General features: G+C 39.0%; 1 protein-coding gene across 3 annotated transcripts in view; it reads right to left on the bottom strand.

The window, feature by feature from the left end:
- Window positions 1-18,619, bottom strand: part of KAT6A (lysine acetyltransferase 6A) — a 111,885-nt gene extending 93,266 nt beyond the window's left edge. For 2 of the 3 annotated variants that reach the window (XM_059156411.1, XM_059156414.1), the window contains exons 1-2: window positions 18,498-18,609; window positions 15,020-15,936 (exon numbers count right to left, since the gene is read on the bottom strand). In XM_059156411.1, coding sequence (XP_059012394.1) covers window positions 15,020-15,619 — 600 coding nt within the window. In that variant the 5' untranslated portion in view covers window positions 15,620-15,936; window positions 18,498-18,609. Of the gene's footprint in view, window positions 1-15,019; window positions 15,937-16,231; window positions 16,320-18,497 lie in introns of all 3 variants that reach the window. The other variant, XM_059156412.1, reaches the window with a different exon arrangement.
- Between the last annotated feature and the right edge of the window lie 1,836 nt (window positions 18,620-20,455).

The following is a 20,455-nucleotide window of genomic DNA, read 5'->3' as shown; positions in this document are numbered from 1 at the left end:
TTTTCAACATGTCTCACAATTGAATATAAAAACACTGCTATTCTAGAGGAGGGGTGGGCAAACCATGGCCTACAGACCAAATCCAGCTCACCACCTGTTAGGTAAGTAAAGTCTACTGGAACACACACTTGTTTGTTTACATATTGCCTATAGTTGATCCTCACAGAGTTGAGAAGCGAAATCAGAGACTATATGGCCCATAGAACCTTAAATATTTACCCTCTGACACTTTACAGTAAATGTTTGCCAACATCTATTTTAGACTGACAATCAATTCAATCAAAGCTCCACTACACTGGGAATTTACATGTCAATACATTAGACAAATCAGTTTCTTTATCTTAAAAAACAAAAACAAAAACAAAAACAGTTTTTATACTTAGATGTTCAGAGCTCCCTGGACTTACGCATCACCACTTCATATAATTTATTGCTATCTCTTTGGCTCCCTTACTTAACTTAAAGCAGAGTATGTATCCAGCATCCCTCTTATATATAATCTCAGTACCTAGCATAGCACCTGGGAAACAGATATTCTGTGGAAATCTGCTGAGTGCATGTCTGAAAATAAGCATATGATTTAAGACAGTCAAGAGTGAAAGAGATGCAATCCTACACAAACTTGTTACTCAAAGTGTATTCTGTTCAGCAGTGGAATATTCAGGAGCTTGTGAGAAATGCAAAATCTCAGGCCTCACCAAAGACCTAAAACTTTATTTTAACAAGATTCCCTGATGACAATTTGAGGAACAGTACTATACAAGAGGGTACTTAATTATATTAAAGTTGTTAGTCTGATTCCCAACATGAACTAGGGCACTTTGCATGGGTTAAAACAACAGTTCAAGGCTTCATCCTTACCTTAATTCTGAGCTTCAAGATACAAAATAAAGACCTATTTGACAACTTTATCAAAGGGGGTACTTTCTTTTTTTGTTTTCTTTTTGGGTGGGGGGAGGAACACTTACTAAAAAATAGGACCAAATGCAGAGACTACTCAAGTATTTTGCCTATTCCAAAGGAATATGACCAGAGAATGCCCATCCTAATTTAAATGGATTATAAAGCATATGAAAAACACTTTTTAAATATCTAGGTATCTGTTTTTATGTCCCATTAAAATTGATACATGTTCATGAAAACTTCAAATAATTTGCAAATTACGATGGCAATATTTTGTGGGTTAGTAAATTGATTTGTTTTATTGTTTCACTGGAGAAAAGAGGGGGAAGTCAGCACTACTTCCTGCTGTTTATTTTTGAAAGCAAAGGCTAAAAAAACCATTTTAGCTATGACCTGCTTGGCCTAAAAATAATCTTCAAAAAGGTTGAGGCTTGATGAATTTGGTAATTTTGGTACTATTACTATCCCTCTTACAGAAAAGGAAACTGACACTCATGGAAGATAAAGTAACTTAAAGATCAAACAATAAGCAATGAGGCTGAGATCTGTAACTATTCTTATATAAGCCCCGAACTAATCAGAATTAGTTTTGTAATAATTCACAAAGAACTTTAAACTAATGCACCAAGTTACCAGAATTTATTTTTCTCAATTCTGAATTCATAGTGTTTTTTTTTCTTATGACTACCACTAGCCTCTACATTCCAGCACATATATTTTAGCTCCAATACCTTTTAGCTCCAATACTTGACCTCCATGAGCTGTTAGTTCATCTGTAAAACAGACAACTTTCCTTAAAGGTAATTGTGACCTAAATACCTACATAGTATTTATTCAAAATTATGTAAGTTTTCAAATACAAGTAATACATGCACTTAAAAAGACTGACAAGCAAGAACATACTAAATCATCTAATGAATAGGTTTTCCCCGCCATCAGTACAAAAGCAACAAACTTAAGATTTGGGGGTGTGGGTGAAGGGTCATTCTATATAGGTCAGAAATCTAACAGTATAGGCCACTGGAAGAGAGAGGTCATTACAGGCTTACAAGGGAGACCTAGCAAAAAAGACCTAGATATTTCTCAAGCCACATGTAACAGTTAAAAAGAAACTCAACATATTTCTGATTACCTCTAAGAATTGTATGCTTTTAGGTAATCAGGCTTAAGAGAAACTAGTAGTAGAATACAGATCGGAGGTTGTCTCTGGGCACTAGGTAAGACAGAACAACAAACTCCGATGAGAAGCAAAAAAGTCGAAAATGGATAATGATTTTTCATTTATCAGACTGCCAAAGATCAAAAAGTTTGGTAACACTGTTGCAAAGGGCATGGGCAAAAAATGCACTGCTGGTAAATCTCTATGGAGAGAAATTTAGAAATACCAAAATTACAAAGGCATACACATTCTTTGACCCAATTATGCCACTTTTAGGAACTTACAAATCTAAAATAATGCACAAAGGAGGTTACTGAGGTGGAGAAAAACAGTCGGGAGAAAAACAAGGCAAGGTGCAGAAGAGTATATGAAGGTATGTTATTAACTGTAGGAAAAAATGCATATATAAAAGTGATTACTTATATATACAGAGAATCTCTCTGGAAGGTAGAAACCAAACACACTGGCTGCCATCTAGGAGGAGAACTACTTAGCTGGGGAAGAGGAGTTAGAAGAACTCTTTTGCACCTTTTGAATAGTACATACTAATGAATATATTATCTACTGGGCAAACACAATTTCTTCAAGTTTTAAAAATATTTTATAGGTAACAAAGAACAAATATTACCTTGAAGGAAGTAACAAATGGTACTTTTTAGCTAAGGTATCAAACATTTACTGAAAACATCTGAACCACTGTCTCTCTTTTTAATCTACAGAGGCTATAAATTTTGAGAGAATAAATGGGTTAGCCACAAAGTTTAAAGAGAGTTAACAGTTAAAAAAACAAACAAACAAACAAACAAACCACTTCATTTCTATCATTTTCCCTTCAGTTTAAACCTGACAGTTTCAATTCAACAAACATTTTCTGAGCATCTTACAGAGGGTTACGATGTGGATACAAAGATTAGTAACATGCATGACCTGATAAATGGTTGAACAGATGTACCTAATAAATGGTAAAGGACAGCACTTTTTTAATGCCTGTCATTTTCATGAACAAGGGGCAGCCTGATGTACCAAAAGGAGTACTGGGCTTGAAAGAAACCAGGACTGTAATTCCATTTATTCCCATAACCAATCATATACTTCCATATACATAAAATCTGGCAATCATAACACCTGGACTGCCTACTTTACTACAAAAGTATTACAGCAAAAGAAGATATATGTGAAAGCAAAATTCTTTATAATCTGTGAAACACTTTGGAAACACAATTATACGACCCAAATGAAGTTTGAGAAAAATATTTTATTTCCCTTTTTCTTTCTCTAGTTTTCTTTGCTGACGTTACGGGTTCTCTGTTTAACTGAAGTTAGCAGAAACAAAATTGTGTTATTTTTATTATTATTTTCAAAGTTAATAGATAACAAAGCCAACCCACTTGTAAAGCATTCAAAGAAAGGTAAGTTTTTATTGAAAGTTACATATATAGGGATGCCAAGGTGGCTCAGTTGGTTAAGCGTCTACCTTCTGCTCAAGTCAAGATCCCAGAGTCCTGGGATGGACACCCAGGTCATGGAGCCCCAGCCGGGCTCCTTGCTCAGTGAGGAGTCTACTTCTCCCTCTCCCTCTGCCCCTCCGCTTGCTTGGGTACTCTCTCTCCCAAGTAAATAAAATCTTAATTTAAAAAAAAAAAAAAAAGCTGCTAGCAAAATGCAGAAACATATAAAATGCTAACTAATGTTTGCTGTGGAGGGTAGTGACTCCAAATCCAAGATCTAAAAGTTAGACATGTGATTTGGCTTTTTATTCACACCCCATCAAACACTTATTATGGGCCTACAATGTTTTGCTTCTAGGCCCCTGTACGCGCTGTTCCCTCCGCAGGAACCACTCTCTTTCCCACCCCACCCATTTGCTTCCCCACCTCACAAACCTCTCACATGTGACTTCCTCTGAGAAGACTTCCCTAACTTTCCCCACCCCCTCCTCTGCATTTAGACAAAACTAGGTTTTACCCCAACAGAGCACTTACCACTGTGTATGTTAATTAGAGATTGTAGCTCCTTTACTCAGAACTTAATCACTGTGCTGGCACCTGAATATGTTGCATAAATACTTGCGAAGCATACCAAACATTGTGCCAGACAGACAGGGATACAAAGATGAAAAACAAGATCCTAAATTCACTAGTAGGAGACAGGCTAAAGCAACAATACAATGTAAAATGGACTATGAAGGAGGCATGTATGGGATATCAAGGGCATGAAGAGAGCGAAGTCAACCTGGAAGCAGGATGAGTGATAATGAAGAAAGAAACAGAAAGAGGATATGCCTAAACTAAGCCTGCAAGGTTAAATAAGAGCTAACTGGTGAAGAAAAGATAAAGGATAATCATTCCAGATATGAGAAAAACAGGAGCAAGAGAAACAAGGTGGTTCTGAGGAAATACAAGTAGTTTGGAATGTGCAGTGGGTCTCAAACCTCAGCATGCATCAGAATCAGCTGGGGCTTACTAACATACAAGTTGCTGGACCCCACCCCCAGTTTGTGATTCAGTAGGCCTGGAATATGGCCCAAGAATTTGCATTTCAAACATTTTCAGGTGACATTACTGCTATCTCTAGTCCCTAGGGCAACACTTTGAAAACCACTAGCACAGCAGAAAACAGCGGGCATATAAAGAAGTAGCAGTAGACAAGTTTGGAGCAACACGACAGTGCAAATGGAGTTAAAGTTACATACATTATGCCAAAGAATTTGGTACTGAAGGATTTTAAGCAGAGGAGTAGGTTGAACTTTAGAAAGACAATAATAGCTAATATTTATAGAGCACTGGGTTTTATGTATTCTGTATCGTCCAGTAATTATTAGCCACATATGACTACTTCAATTAAATTACAATTAAATTCAGTTCTTCATCAACCAGCCACATTTCAAGAGCTCAACAGCCACAAATGGCCACTGACTAGGGTACTGAGCAAAGATACAGAACATTCATTCCATCATCACACAAAGCACTATTAGACAACACTGATGTACATTAACTCACTAAAACTTTGGAACTTCGTTATGAGATACACACCATATCATCTCCATTTTATAGAAAGAAATGTGGCTAAGAAAGATTAAGCAAATTACCCAAGGTCATAAAGCAAGTGGTGCCTACATGGGATGTAAACCCAGATGGTCTGGTTCTTGAGCCTATGTTCTTAATCACTTCTTAACAGGATCATTATTGGCAAAAATATGAACTGGAGGGAGATGACACCGGAGGAAGGAACACCAGTGAGTAAACTACTAAGGTAAAACAGGATAGAAATGTCAAGGACCTGTACTAAGAGTAGCAGCTGGAACGGAGAAGTTAATTAAAAGAGATGTTAAGAAGTAGAAAAGATTGGGAATGGACCAGAACTGAATCCAAAAGAAGTACAAGTGAAGTGTAGAAGATGACACCAAAGTTTCTTATAGGAATCTGAGTCCATGGCAATGTCCCATACCATAGTAAGAAATCAAAAGAGCAAGTTAGGAGGTGATAAAGTCTGTCTGCATCATTATGAATTTGAAGTGACTAAAAAAAAAGCCACTACACTGTGGGTTATACAAGCCCAGAACTCAAAAGAGAAATCTGGATTATGAATTTAGTCATTAGTACAGTTGAAACAAAAAGCAGCAAGCAAAGAAAGGATCTTAGGGGGGCACCTGGATGGCTCAGTCCGTTGAGCATCCAACTCTCAGTTTCAGCTCAGTTTATGAACTGGCTGATGGTGGGATCAAGCCCCACAAGGGGGTCCACACTCAGCTCCTAGTCCACTTGAGAGATTCTCCCTCTCCCTCCCCCTCTGCCCCTCCCCCTGCAAGTCCCCATGCTCTCACCTTCAAATAATTTTTTAAGAGTCTCCCTTTGCCCCTCCCTCAACCCTCCCTCTCAAAACAAACAAACAAAACAAAAATGCAGAACCCTAGGGAATCCAACATATAAAATTCAGGCAAAAGATTTAAAAAAAAAGCCAGTAAACTGAAAATGAATTACCAGAAAGAGAACAGGAAGGACACCTAGCAAAGAATTATCCCAAAGGTCAGAAGAGGAGAGAATGGTCAACAAGCATAAATGCTGCTGAAAAGTCAAGTAACAAAGACTGAAAACTGTACACAGGAACTGTTTCAAACGGTGCTCTAGGAGCAAAAGGCAGGTTTCAACAGATATGGAATGAATACAGACTTTTTTTTTTTCCCAAGAAGTTTCAAAATGAAGGAAAGGAGATAGGGTGTATGTACACATCTCCAGCAGTGTTTCTGTTTGTTTTTATTCTAACCTGATGGGAGAGACTTCCCCATGTCAAGGAGCAAAGAATGGAAAGACTGGGAACATTACTGATGGGCCAAGGCTCCTGAGACAGGAGAAAACACTGAGAGATGAAATCTAGACAAGACACTTTCTTTTATATCCTCTGAAAAGGTAGCAAAGGGGGGCAAAAGTCAGTACAGACATATGTAGGTTAGTGTAGGGCGGTATAAGCTGAATGAGCTCATATGGCCAGAGAGATTCTATGCTGTGAAGTAGAATAGGGGAGTGTCTGCTGACAACGTGAACTGAACTGCTGCAGGGAGAACAGATGAAAGACACAGACATACATCCCAAAGCAGAACTGATTAAAAGCCACAAATTCATAAGTGGCATCCCACCACATGGTTGTGCAATCTTCTTCAAAATGATCAACAGTCCCATTTAGGAGTAGGGAGAGAAAAATTGTTGCCTTCATGTCAAGGCTGGGATTTGCCAATTAGGAGTAAAGCATGAATGAGGTGATAAACCGTAAGGCCAAGCAATTAGAAGAAAACCATTAGAGTGGTGGGAGAGGGGCACCTATCAAACTCACACATGGAATCTTCTCCAAAATAATGCCATATGAGATGCTGGTGAGATAAAAGGGCAAGGGAGAAAGGTGGAAGATTAGGACAGTTATGCTCAGGAAGTATGATAAAACAAAATGTAGGGGGGGCACCTGGGTGGCTCAATCATTAAGCTTCTGCCTTCACCTCAGGGCAAGATGCCAGGGTCCTGGGATGGAGCCTTACAGCGGGCTCCCTGCTCAGCGGGAAGCCTGATTCTCCCTTGCCCACTCCCCCCCGATCATGTTCCCTCTCTGCTTCTCTCTGTCAAAAACATAAATAATTAAAACAAACAAACAAACAAACTTAGAGGTTTCCATGAGTACACTGTCCTGGTTTCAGTCAAAGTATGTTCAAGGGAGTGGATGTGAAGTATGTAGTTTCATTCATTTGTCTGAATTGCAATAATTAGATAAAAGTAGCTGCTTCTGTCCCCTGAGTCCCTCAGCCAGTTCTGTTAGAGCCTAGTTCTCAACCTTGGCTATACATTCCATGCACATGGAGACTTCAAATCAAACAAAACAAAAACAAAATAACTTGAAATCTGGGCCCCCTAAATCTGCCAGATTCTAATTTAAGTGGTTGGTGTTTATTTTTTGAGGCTCCTTGGGTTGTTCGAAAGTGGATATAGTGTCAATAACTACTGCTTAGAAAGAACAGGACTTTAGATTTATGTTATGAATTTAAAGAAAAATTGACTGGCATGAGAAGAAATGAAATAACTAAAGCAAGAGAAAGATAAAAAGAGGCTCTAAATCCTAAATCAGGTATCTGAAGATGCCCTCAATAGAAAAGTTGAAAAACCATCTTAAAGCACAGCACCACACTTAACGCACACACAAAAATGTAATAATGTTTCTAAGGGTTCTGTTACACGTTCTAGAAAACTTGGGAGTTAAATGCTTCACTATGGCCAATGAAGAAGAAAGAAAAACCTGTACTCTACTAAGCAGAAAGAACTGAAAACTAACACTTAACAGCAGCTTTCCAGGTCAACTACAGTTCACCACTCCCTGGAGGAAAAAGCGGCCTATAATATAAGCATGATAACACCTCCCACCCCCAGAATCTACCTCTTCTGCACAAAAGGTAAATGGCAAAGAATCAGCTGTCTTCTTTCACACAAAGATTTTAAGCTTTTTAGCTTCCAGATTTTCTTTCTACATCATTTACCAATAATCTTAAAACACCCAATCATTTTATAAATAACTGTTCCCAATCTTAACCTTTTTTTTTGCCATTATTCTAATGTAGTTGCTAAATTTTACCACAAAGTAAAAGTAATGCAGAGATGAATTGTCACAATGACCAAAAAAAGACAAATATAATCTATTATCTGCTACCTTTTCTTAAGGTTTACTATTATAAATCACCCAGAAACAGGACTCTGTATATAAATAACAATGAATCATAGACCCTACATTTTTATCTCCCCATACCTGATGTCTTTGATAAGAATTAGTTCATTACTTAATAGAAAGGCTGGTACCTTTCTCTCTCAGTCCTAATTTTTTTTTTTTAAGATTTTGTTTATTATTTGAGAGAGTCAGTGAGAGAGAAAGAGCACAGGAGCAGGGGCAGGAGAGACTCAGGCTCCCGCTGAGTAGGGAGCCCATCACAGGGCTCCATCCCAGATGGGATCATGACCTGAGCTGAAAGCAGACACTTAACCGACTGAGCCACCCAGTGCCCCTCATTCCTAAATTTTTTAAGTTCTAAGCAATTATCCAAGTCCTTCAGAGGTCTATGTTATATAGACTTTCTGAAAATCAGACTTAATTATAAGCAGACCTTTTTTTCCCCCCCCAAATTCAAGGAGTATTAACTTTCCCTTCCAGCACTAAGGTATCAACATGTTCTAATATTTAGCTAAAAAAAAATACAACTTTCTAACTCTTCTAATTACAGCCATAAGAAAGCAATCTTTTCCAAAAAAAATTTAAAAAACTGTTTCTACTTTCAAGAACGTTGCAACACTGAAACAAGCTGATTTACATATTCTCTAGACCAGGGTTTATTCTATGGTTCCCATTAAGCAATACATTATTTTATATTCATTGCTCTCTAATACTTTTAAGCAGTACTACACTTAATGATGAAAAGCAAAGAACTGAGAAGGGTCTGACCACTTTCTCCCAGATTAGCTTACTATGTGATACTCAAGTCTCTTGGGACCTCAATTTCTCTATTTGTGAAATATGATTAGAAACACTGTTACCAAGACTGCTACTTATTCAAAATTCTATAAAATGTGTAAGATTCAAATCTTTTTTCAAAGAATTTATCTATACTTTGTAAACATAATATAATCCAATTATAAAATATACCTTACTCAACACCACAGCCAAATTTACTTTTCCTTAGCAGGTCTTTTTCTTTTTTTAATTGCTGGCCTTAAAAACTATTTTGACCTACAATAGCATTCTGCAAATCTAAATGCTACACTACTATAATCTCCATGCTTAATTTCAACCCTTAACCAAATAGTGCCATTCTACAAACTGTTTCTTCACCTGTTCCCTAATGAAGTTGAAAGTAATTCTTTGGACTTGAATTTACAGAGTTATGTACAGTGCTGATGAAAGCCATCTGTTGGGAACTATGACTTTCCTGTCAAAGGAAAACACCAGAAAAAACAGCCTAGATTTTCCTGGGAACCAGCTGCAGCTCAATGAGTCCTAATCCTGCTCCAGCTGGGAAAAGCAGAAGGGTGAACTCACTACAGGTCTAATTCATCTGCAGCAGATCCTTTGTGAACGGACTCCACCCATGAGTAGCCAACTGGTAAACAACTTTACCAAAGGAGGCTCTTAATCACTACACGAAAAAATTCATTTGTTTCTTTGAAAATGTTTAAATCAGAACACCAAAAATATTTGCTATTATAATTTTAACACTTGCCAGTTCACGAAAAATTAAAAAAAAAAAAAAAAAAATTCTATTTTAACCAACCTGGCAACCAGATTCAGTTCTCTTATATAGCTAAAATCCAAGTCAGTGTAGAAAATATACTTTCTCCAATATTCCACATAGGAAGAGAAAAAGTCCTATTATCTATGCTTTCACAGTATTAAAGATAAGTGTAATGTAAAAAAGTACTGGCCTGTGTGTCAGGATGAACTAAATAAAAGCATGGATAAGATAATACATTTTGCATACATTCATTTTCTATTTGGTGTTTTATGAGAAACCATAATGAAAACCTGTATTATTAAATGTTATTAAATAGCTATTACATAAATATACTACACCTATAAAATTTAACCATGTAAAATTCTCTGAGACTTCAATAAGAAAACATGTTAAAGCACTCTGAACAGTACTCCACAAATTGTTAGCCCTTAACAAATGTTAGCTATTAATAGGTTTCTATAAGCAACTGCTTAAGTTCCCTTGGCCTACTGATAAAGGGCAAAGAAAGGTCAAGATGGTTACATCCTCTAGATCCCTATTCCCAAAGCAATTTATAGTATCTGGCATCTTAATTAATTTCTTCCCTTTATTTCATCAATTTATTAGTAGTCAGTCCAAGTAAGTGCTACTGTCAAAAGTACAAGAAAAGTGTCTAGGTTGCGTGCATTGGCTGGGTATAGAAGCTTTGATTAGCAATGACAAACCAAAGGTTTGCTTCAGTAGCTCAAATTTTCTTTCAGCGTGTGTCATGGGCTGAAAATGAACCAAAACACACACAGTTCATAAGCTAAACAGAAAACCAAAAATTGCCTGCATAGTTGACTGTATTGCATTACAAATATATCTCTGCCTGAGTTATTTTTAAAATTCTGGAGTTTTTAAATAAGAATAAGTCTACTGAGACAAAGTCAATTCCTAATTATATTTAATCCACCTCAATAACTTGTTAGTAACAAATTTTTATCTCTAGCCAGCTTCTCCTCCAGGCCCACAACATTTAGAGTCACCAAAAAAAATGATGTAGCATCAATTTTACTACAAAGGCTATTTCCAAATAGCAAAATCAAAACTTTATTATTCTTAACTCAGTAACCTGAAAACATATTTCCATTCAAATTCTCATCTCTACATCAAAGCTCCACTTATTCTGTGAATTTAAAATGTCAAATTCCAGTAACAAAATAATTTGGACTTTACTAAAAGTTTACTGTATTGAGATAGAACTTATTTTAAAAGGCTATAAATTTATCACTTGATCTTTCTCCTCCAGGGTACCTAGGTGGGTAATAAACTAAACAATAACATTAGTTGACAATACTTTCTCTACCCTTTCCAACTGTAATGCTTTGACAAATTATAATTCTGTTCCACAACACTACTCAACAGAGTAACACTTTAATGATGTGGCTGATTATCACAAGAGTATAGGTTTCTGGATTAGTAATATGGAACATAAGCTATATATATTCAAGAACATTTTTCTGTGTTAAAATGAACCCAGAGAAGTTTGAAATCAAGGTGAAAATTATTCCTGAAAAGGTTCCTTCCAAGACACCGTGTCGAAAGATACAGATCATCACAATCTCAAATAATACAGCCTCAAACAAGAAACAGCTCATTATTTCTCTGGGATTGACAACACTTAATTGTTCTGAACAACAATGAATGTGAAAAACTAAAAGTTACAGTTTATAAACTAAAAAAGAATCCCAAAAAAATTTCACCTCTCTCGGCTTTAATCCTCAACAAGACCTAAATCTTAAATTCATTGTTATGGTAGGCATCTTAAATGTTTCCCAAATGAGTATGAATAAATCAAACAAATGAACAAATTATCCTAGAGTAAAATCTGTATTTCAAAAGGGAAGAAATTTGCAAGGGGCCAAATGTTATTTAAGCCAGTTTCACACTATCACCCTCACCTATATGCCATAATTCAAGGGAAAGCAACACTCTGAACCCCCAAATGAAAAGCACTCTAATACAGCCATGCAACAAACCCCAGGCTGAAAATCAAGAAACTTTAGTAACAGATAAAATGAAAATAAGCACAGACATTATCCTCAAGAAAAAAAAAATAAAACAAAGTACCATGGAGACAAAACAATTTTTTTATGGACTTCAGGTATACAAAACTAGGTTTTTTATAATCTCTGGTTTCTGATACATTCTTTTCACTGGTTCAAAGCCAGTTTTAAAATCCAGTCTATGATAGAGAAAAAGAGACACAAACCATGAAGGGGTGGAGGTAAGGGGAAATAAGGATAGATAATATAATTAGAGAATGTAATATAGCTATAATATAACAATAATAATATAAAATAAAAATATTAAAAATATAAAATTGCATAAAACATAATAATGTAATTAAAGAATGTGCTATGAAGTTAACAACAAGAACATTCACAATTGTGTACTTAACGGCAGTGACAGGAATTATATGTAACAACTCCCAAGAGGCAGCAGGTATAGCTGTTATAAAGACTGGAGCCAGACTACCCAAGTTCAAATCCTAGCTTTGCCACTAATATCCCTGTGACCTGGAGAAATTACTAAACCTCTTTTATGCCTCAGTTTCTTCACCTGTTCAGATAACGGTACCTACTTCATTGAGTTGTATGCGAATTTAAAAAGTTAATATATGTACAGCTTTAAAGTAATGCCAGGCACATAGTAAACACATCAAGTTATCCAAATTCATCATAAAGTACCACAACACTAAAGCTAGCTCAGAAATTTCCCTTACAACATGGATAAAACATTTACATCACAGTATCCCATGTAACTTTAAGTGTGTTCACAAACTCTTAAAAATACAGTTGTTTCTACATAGCTGATCCCAACAGAAGTAGCAAAACCACTCAGTTGTTGATAATCTAACATACAGTTCTACAGTTCCTTCCAAAGTTTGCTATCCCAAAGAAATAAAAGTTAAAATTGATATAGATGAAAATAAAGAGGAACTTGAAATAATGCCATGTGGGTTCTAAGGAGAGTGTCTGGCCCCCAGTAGGTGCTCAATACCTATTTGCTAAATTAATTAAGGCCTAAAAGTTAAACTACTCCCCGCCTACACTCTTCTTTCTCCATCACTGTCGAACACACTCTATTTTTTTTTTTTTTCAGAATACCTAGGTTCACAATAGCAAACCAATCGATTTTAAAAAGAGGAAAGAAAGTAGATTAAAAAAACAATGTAAAGAGTAAATATATAATCTGTTCAGAGAAGGAATAATTCCTCACTGTATTATCATTTGGAATGTGAGTTTTTCCTATCCTTGGGGGAAGCACTGAGGAAAATCACTACTGAAAATAAGACTATTTAAAAAACATATAGGCGATCTCACCAACTCTAATTTCACAGAAATTATAAAATTAGTTTTCAATTCAAACCAGCACACATATGTAGAAGTCTCCATTCAATGAAACTCAATTTTCCTAAATGTATACTCACATTTAGATACTTTGGTTAATAACACTATATATTACAGTTATGTAACCAAAAAGATATTTCTAACCAAAGTAAACCAGCAAATCTCTACTGGATTAAACTTTTTTTAAATGTAGGTCTCATATCAGCTGCCAAGAATTGTTGGTTAGATGGCTCTCAAGGTCCCTTTCAAAAGTAAAATCCTAGGGTGATAGGACTCAGATCCATTCTATAGTGTACTGTATTAGCTACTTTTTAAAAATAGGCAAAACTGTCATTTTATGTAGGACTAATATTCTTATAAATTGAAATATCTAATTCAAGCAAGGGAAACTATAATAAAAGCAAGCACCCAGGTGTTCTAACAAGAATTTATAATATATATAATACTCACAGATAGAACACTAAATTCATTATAAACTATAAATTATTTCCTGTTTCCATGTAGTTTAACCTATAGATCATTTGGTAACAATTTCAGGAATCAATCATTGTACTTCTTTTAACTTTAGCCACATGGGATCAAGAAACAGTTCTTACAGTAGGAGTTCTATAGGACTGAACTACAGAATAAAGCATTTTGGTTACTTGGCCAGCTTGAATTTTTAATACCACACTTTTAATAAATGCTCAAATGAAAAGAACCATTCTATCAGAATCATTTCAAGGGTAATAACAGTAAGATAATATTTCTATTTCAAAGTTCACAGGGAAAACCACCCTAAAATAGATCTCTAAAAACTCCATCAAAGAAAAATACTGTTTATTTTCAATAGCTATTTAAACAAAAATCTATAGGTGGGCTATTAACTGCAATAAATTTAGATTGAATCTCAAATATTTTTAAATACATTCAATGTTAACTTCACAATCTCCTCATCCTACAAGTAGCTTCCCTGGTCTTAGGCAAGACACAGATTATTTGACTATACTGAGTACTAGTGTGCATCAGTACTACCACTCTCCCCAGAACTACATTCAGAACACCTGAAATAAATTTACAGCTAAGACACTACGTCAATGTAAAAAAAAACCACTAACAAAATTCTCATTCCCCAATATCTATTTAAGGGCCAAATTTTGCTGTTTCTTAGTGTACTTTCAACTGCACAAAACAACAGCATGACATACAGAACACAGTAAGGTATGTCACTGTGTATCAAAACTCACAACTCCACAGAACTCTGGGAATAAAGGATACTTTATTCCTGACCCATGCAGTTACACCTACCATAAACAATAACACTTAAGACTTCATCCTATACAAAGATTACATGACAGAAAGTTAGAATACAACAGAAATAACGAACTGAGGAAAATCCTTAGCTACTACTATGGGTCAGGAGAATCAGTCTCACTCCTGCCTAATGATAATGTGCAACAAAAAGAAAAAAAGGAAAAGAGTTTCTTAGAGTCACCTGCTTATTTCAACCAAGCCTCCAACATTCAGAATTGCTCAACTTCCAGGTATAAGATATTATAAGAACTTACAACAGCCTCAAAGTTGCATGCTTATCTAAATATGTTCTAACTGTTAAATTCTTATCTAAATTTGTTCTTTTAGGTACACTCAGGTGTCAAATATTTCTAAATATAAGGACAACTGGTAGCTATGAATTCTAACAACTCACCAATAAAAAATCAGAAGTGATCATTCCATGAGTCCCCAAACCCAAAACCTGAAGGTAACTCCTATATAACTTCTTAGAAATGTAAGTTTGTAGCATGCTATTATCATCAGCTCTATGAGCACTGATACATATGCCACCCTTACCTTATCCTTTTCATGTGGAAGAAGTGACACTGGAGGTAAAGAGGAAAGAGACTCACAACTCTCTTTCCCATCCACACTGGTTGCTTTAGTGTTGAGCCGATAAAGAGGTCCATCTTTAAGGAGTCTGCCGTGGCCAACGGCGCGTTTAATAGCCAATCGTAACTGCTGGTGAAAGCCAGAGGCAGCACTGCCTCCGAATAATGCAGACACATCCTTCTGACCTTTCAAAAAACGTTCAATGCTTTTCAAAGTTGAGCCACTGGACTCTGCCAAGCCCTCAACTGCCCGCTTGATCAGTTTATTCCAATCTACATTTTGTTTATTATCCAATTTTCCATGGTTTCGGGGTTTAGGAAGTGCTATTCGCCCAGGATTATCAGGATCTTTATAGGAATTGAGTCCTTTATTGGAGACTTTTAAAATTGTTCCATCTTTAACACTCAACTCCAATTGTTCTAAAACAGTTTTACGATCCAAGCCATGGGATGAAGACACTGCATTGCATATCCTTTCTTCTGAAGGACGCTGTTTTTGCTTCTTCACTTTTTTGATGGCCTCCAAAATCCACTCCGTATACAGCGGGTTAGCGAGTTTTACCATGGTGAAGGATTCTGTATATCCATAGAGTCGTTATCCCTTATCCTGATGCTGAGTAAGTTTTACACCATGGAAAACAACATTCTCGGAGGCTGGGAACCAGTTAACCATAGCATACAAGTTTTCTGGCCTGAGTCCTTTCTCCTTTCACAAAACAGAGAGCCTCCCCACTTTCACTTTAGAAACCAAAACAACCTGTTCTTTGAAATGTCTTTAAATTTCCCAATAAACTTCTCAATAGCACCACACATGGGTCTCTTCATAAAGTTGTTAGAACTCAAGAACATCTCCTTCCCAGCAGAAAAACGTGCATCTTATGCCTGAAAAACAAACAAGGTCAGTTTTCTATCAAGTCCCATTTCATAAATAAGCTGTAACTGAGACATCCTAGTCTTTAAAAATAATCAAATACCAAGTGTTTACTTGTTTTAACAAGTTTCTATCAACATTCCAAAAACAATTATGTATGTGAACCATTGGGGCAAAAAAGGAAAAAAAAAAAGATGAATAATTAGGATACAAAGAGGAAACAAGATGAGATACATGATGAATGACCTTAGGCTACAACTTAGCAGGAGGGTGCTCACTATACTGTACTCCACAATCTCTGCTCACCAGTCTATGAACTGAAACTCTTCCTTGACATCTTTCCCCAAGAACCTATTCAGCACTTCAACAAGTATCTGGATTAGTAGAAAGAATCCTGCAATGAAAGTAAGAGTGAATCTTTCATCTTTCAAAATTCCAGACATTCAAACTGCATAAAAACAGTCAATTAGGCAAAAAAACCATTGAGAAAATTTTAACTAGTTTATATAAGAAACAAAATATGCAATTTACACAGATCAAGTTCATACTGTATGTACAATATTACTGTAAACATTCCAAATGGAAACAAAAATAATATTGAAAGTCAAGTAAGAAAAGTCCTTCAGAATTTTAAAATCCAAATTCATTCAAATTTTAAGAATTACATGCTGACAGCTTGTCCTAAACTGAACTAAAATACTAATATTCAATAAACTGAAGGGAGAAACTGCCAAAACGTTCATAACCAAGCTACAGAGAGAGAAACTAGAAGTGAGAAATGCCCAGAATCACTGGGTTCAAAAATGCACACACTACATATCAAATGTACTATATTGCCTGTTGGCAGGTTTAAAGAGAGTTCACAGATTCAAGATTGCTGACCTGAAATGTACATTAATGAGTGAAACACAAGCACATAAATACATTTCCTCTCCAGGATCAAAGTCAATATTCTTTCAAACAAAAGAATTTGGCAGAAACAGGTCTTTTTGAAAATCACCAAAATAATGAATTCTGAATCAAATTAACTTCTTTGCTTCCAAAAAATAAATATAATGTATGTTTTTTTTAGAACGTCTGCTCTTATTCTGAAGGGCATTTACATTACAACATAAACAATGACAGAAAAATGGCTCCCGCAGCAATTATTAAGACTGACATTAAGATCAAAAGGAAAACTAAGAGATATCAGGAAAGCTACAATCCTATTAACTCTAATAGGGAAAAAAAAGACTGAAGTAAACACTCAAACCTGAGCCAAGATTTATTTTTAAATTAGCTGACTAAAAAGAAGCCCCCCTGAGAGAGCTATGCTTCATTTTGGTGAGAGTCTCGAGAGGACAGAAATCATAGTATTATTACTCCAAGAACGTTCATTATGCAGACATCAAGGCTAAACTAAACGAGAGGCTCCAATCTGAGTTTAAGAGGCTGCGAACGTCCTGATTCTGCTCGCAGGTAAACGAATGACAGCTACTCCTTGTCTCTCCGGCCAGGGTCTTCACGCGTCTCCAGGTCTCCCGAAAGTAAAGCGCCTGCAGACGTGAGCTGTAACTCTCTGAAAGTACACCAGCGGCTGGAGAGAAAGTGCAACTTGCTTCCGACAGTCCTTCCCGGGCTCCATTCCCCACCCCCAAACACATCTTCGCGCTCTCTTTTTAAAGAGCGAGAAACTTTAAAAACTTGAAACCGCACAGCCCCGCAGCTTGCCAGCGGGGAGCTCCGCCGTTCCCATTAGATGGAAACAGAACCCGAGGAGTAAGTTAACAATGAAATCACGTGAAAGAGTTAAGAGCAATGGATCTCCCCTTCCCAGCTCCTCCAAATCCTAAGCTCCACAGAGGCCGGTTCAAAGGAGGCGTCTGTGGCACGCAGGCTGCCCCAGGAGCCTGACAGGTCCCCCAGCTCCCGGCCAAACCGGCCGAAGGTTGACAGGCAGCCCGCCGCCTCCCCTCCCAGCACAGGGGCTGACAGCCCGACAGACACAACACCACACGTGCTGCCTCCTCCGCACCACAACACCCGCCAGCCTGTCACCCCCACTTGCCGCCTCGGCCCCGCTCGGATCTCCGCGAACCCGGCCGGAGCCGGAGAGCGAGCGCCCGGGAGCGCGGGCAGAGGGAGCCGCGGCCGGCTTGGGGCGGCGAGCAGCCGGGCGCAGGTGGGGCCGGGGCGGTGGGCGCGCCCCCGAGGGAGAGCGGGCTCGCCGGCACAGCCCAGCCCGAGGCTCCGCGGCCTGGGCCGCTCGCCGCCCGCCCACCCGCCGGCTCCCCGGGGCTGGGCCCGGCGAGCGGGAGGGCGGACGGGCGGCGGGGGCGTAGGGCCCGCGAGAGCCGGGCCGGCGGGCGGCGCGCTGGCGCGGGGTGGGGGGAGCCGGGCGCCGGCCGGGCGCGAGGGGGCGGCCTCGGCGCCCCAGCCCGAGGCCTGGCGCAGAGCAGCGGGAGGCGGCGCAGGCCGCGACGGGGCCTGCAGCGGCCCGCCGACCCCGCGAAGCGGCGAAGCGGGCCCCGGAGCGGCTCAGCCTCGGGCTCGACGGCCAGGGACGCTCGCCGGTGGCTCCTCGGCTACTTACCGGGGGGGAAGAGAACCGGGATCCCGGGGCCCCGGGCCGGACCGCGGAGATGCCCCAAACTGACACGGCCGCCATCTTGGAGACAGTGAGCTCCGGCCGGGGGGAGGGGAGGCGAGGCGGCGGAACAGCCGCGGGGGGAGGGGAAGCGTCGCGAGGGAACGGCTGCCTGGGGAGGGAGCGGGAACAGCCTGGGAGGGAGGCGAGGGGGAGGGAGAAGGGGAAGCGCGAAGGGTGGCGGGCGAGGAGCGGGAAGAGCTGCGCCGAGAGCCGGGAAAGGCCGGAGGGCGGGGCGGGACAGGAGGGAAGAGCCGGCCGGGCAGGTCACGTGGGGCCGGTACAAAAGGCCAAAGCCAAAGTGGGAGGAGGACCTGATGGGTCTGGAGGCCAGCAACTGGGGGTTCCTTCTCGTCTTTCTCACGCTGTTAGGTCAGGCAGATAGCGGGAAGGGGAGAGAGTGTATCCCCATTACACAGCTAGGGAAACTGAGGACAGGGTGTGGGTGGGGTGGCTTCCGTATGGCAAGGAAATCCGGTGGCCAGACGATCTGAACGATCTGAACTCCTGATGATGTCTGTTTACAGTTAGTAGATCCTCCCTCCCCACTTCTGTGCCCTCACCCCACTTCCACAGTGACTCGCCCAGAACCGAAGTCGAGAGCTGGGGGAGTGAGGAGCGGACAAAGGGCGGGAGGAAGTTGCCTTCCTTTAGGATTCCCTTGTTGCTCTCACTAGCATCCCCCACATCTTACCCTACTGTAGGAAAAAGAGGAGGGCAGAAAGGGTGGAAATTCAGACACCCATATCAAGCCCTTTCACCGCAATGACTTCATCCTCCCCACAACAGAGAGTCTTGTTGGACCTTAGCAAGCCATTTTTATAGAAAGACCCAAGTCACTTGTGTCCTGTGACTTGCACAAGGTCACAGTGCTCTTTTGTGGCACACATCTGAGTTTGAAACCTTAGTCTCATTTGTTCCGCCGCCTGTTTTTTACCCAAGCCCTGTGCAGAATTGTTTTTTTTCCGAATTGATAGCTGAACCACGAACTGTCCCTTCTTGTGGCCTGTCTTGTCTCTCATCTAGTTTAAACTCCTCGAGGCAGAGATTGAGTCATACTTCATATTTTTTTCCCTGTAATAAGTGACAAATGAAAAGACATATTAAATGCTTAGTAATTTTCAGTGGAAGTGTTTTCCTGCTACTGGACCTTTAACTGTTTTGTGTCCTGCCCCTATGTAGACAGTTCTCCCCAACACCACCTCATTTTATCTCAGCTTTACCTTTTTAAAGACCACCCCTTCACTCACTGCCTTAACTTTGATTTGTATTTTCTTTCTGAATTTTTGTAGTATTGACCACTTGCCCTGTTCCTTTGGCACTTGATATGTTGCTCTTCTATACATTTTTTAATATATTACCAGACATATGCTCTTTGGGAATGCCTCTGCATCTCTAATGATCTAGTCTTGTACAAGCAGCACAGACTCAAAAAAAAAAAAAAAAAAAAAAAAAAAAGTTCCTAGTGAGTGAACATTTCTTCAGCCACTAAGAAAAAGACAGAATTTTTACCCCCAACACCAGCCCTATCTTGTTTATCTCTTTAGCTTTTCTCCATTCTAATCCTTAGCCTTATTGTTCTACACCACAGACCATCTAGATCATTCAGTAATAACATAGGAATTTGTATCTTCAGATGGTGGTCCAGCCAACTCTATTCTAGTTTTAACACTGATGACAGAAGTGTGGTGTGGTGAGATTTACTGCATCACTCTTCATCACTTACTTCCAAGACACATCCCTAGATGAGAGAAATTTGGGAATATAAAATAATCTGTTAGAAAGGATATTTTCCAAACTAGATGAATCAGACAGATGCAGTCTTAGGTAAAATGGGAGCTACTTGTAATGGAAATATATTCAGAAGAAAAAAAAAAAAAAAAACGCAGTGGGAGAGTGGGGAT

The sequence above is a fragment of the Mustela lutreola genome, chromosome 18 (assembly GCF_030435805.1).
Source record: "Mustela lutreola isolate mMusLut2 chromosome 18, mMusLut2.pri, whole genome shotgun sequence".
In the NCBI taxonomy this organism is placed as follows: Eukaryota; Metazoa; Chordata; class Mammalia; order Carnivora; family Mustelidae; genus Mustela; species Mustela lutreola.
Note: the sequence above shows the minus strand (reverse complement) of the source record. Positions and strands in the feature narration are given on the sequence as shown.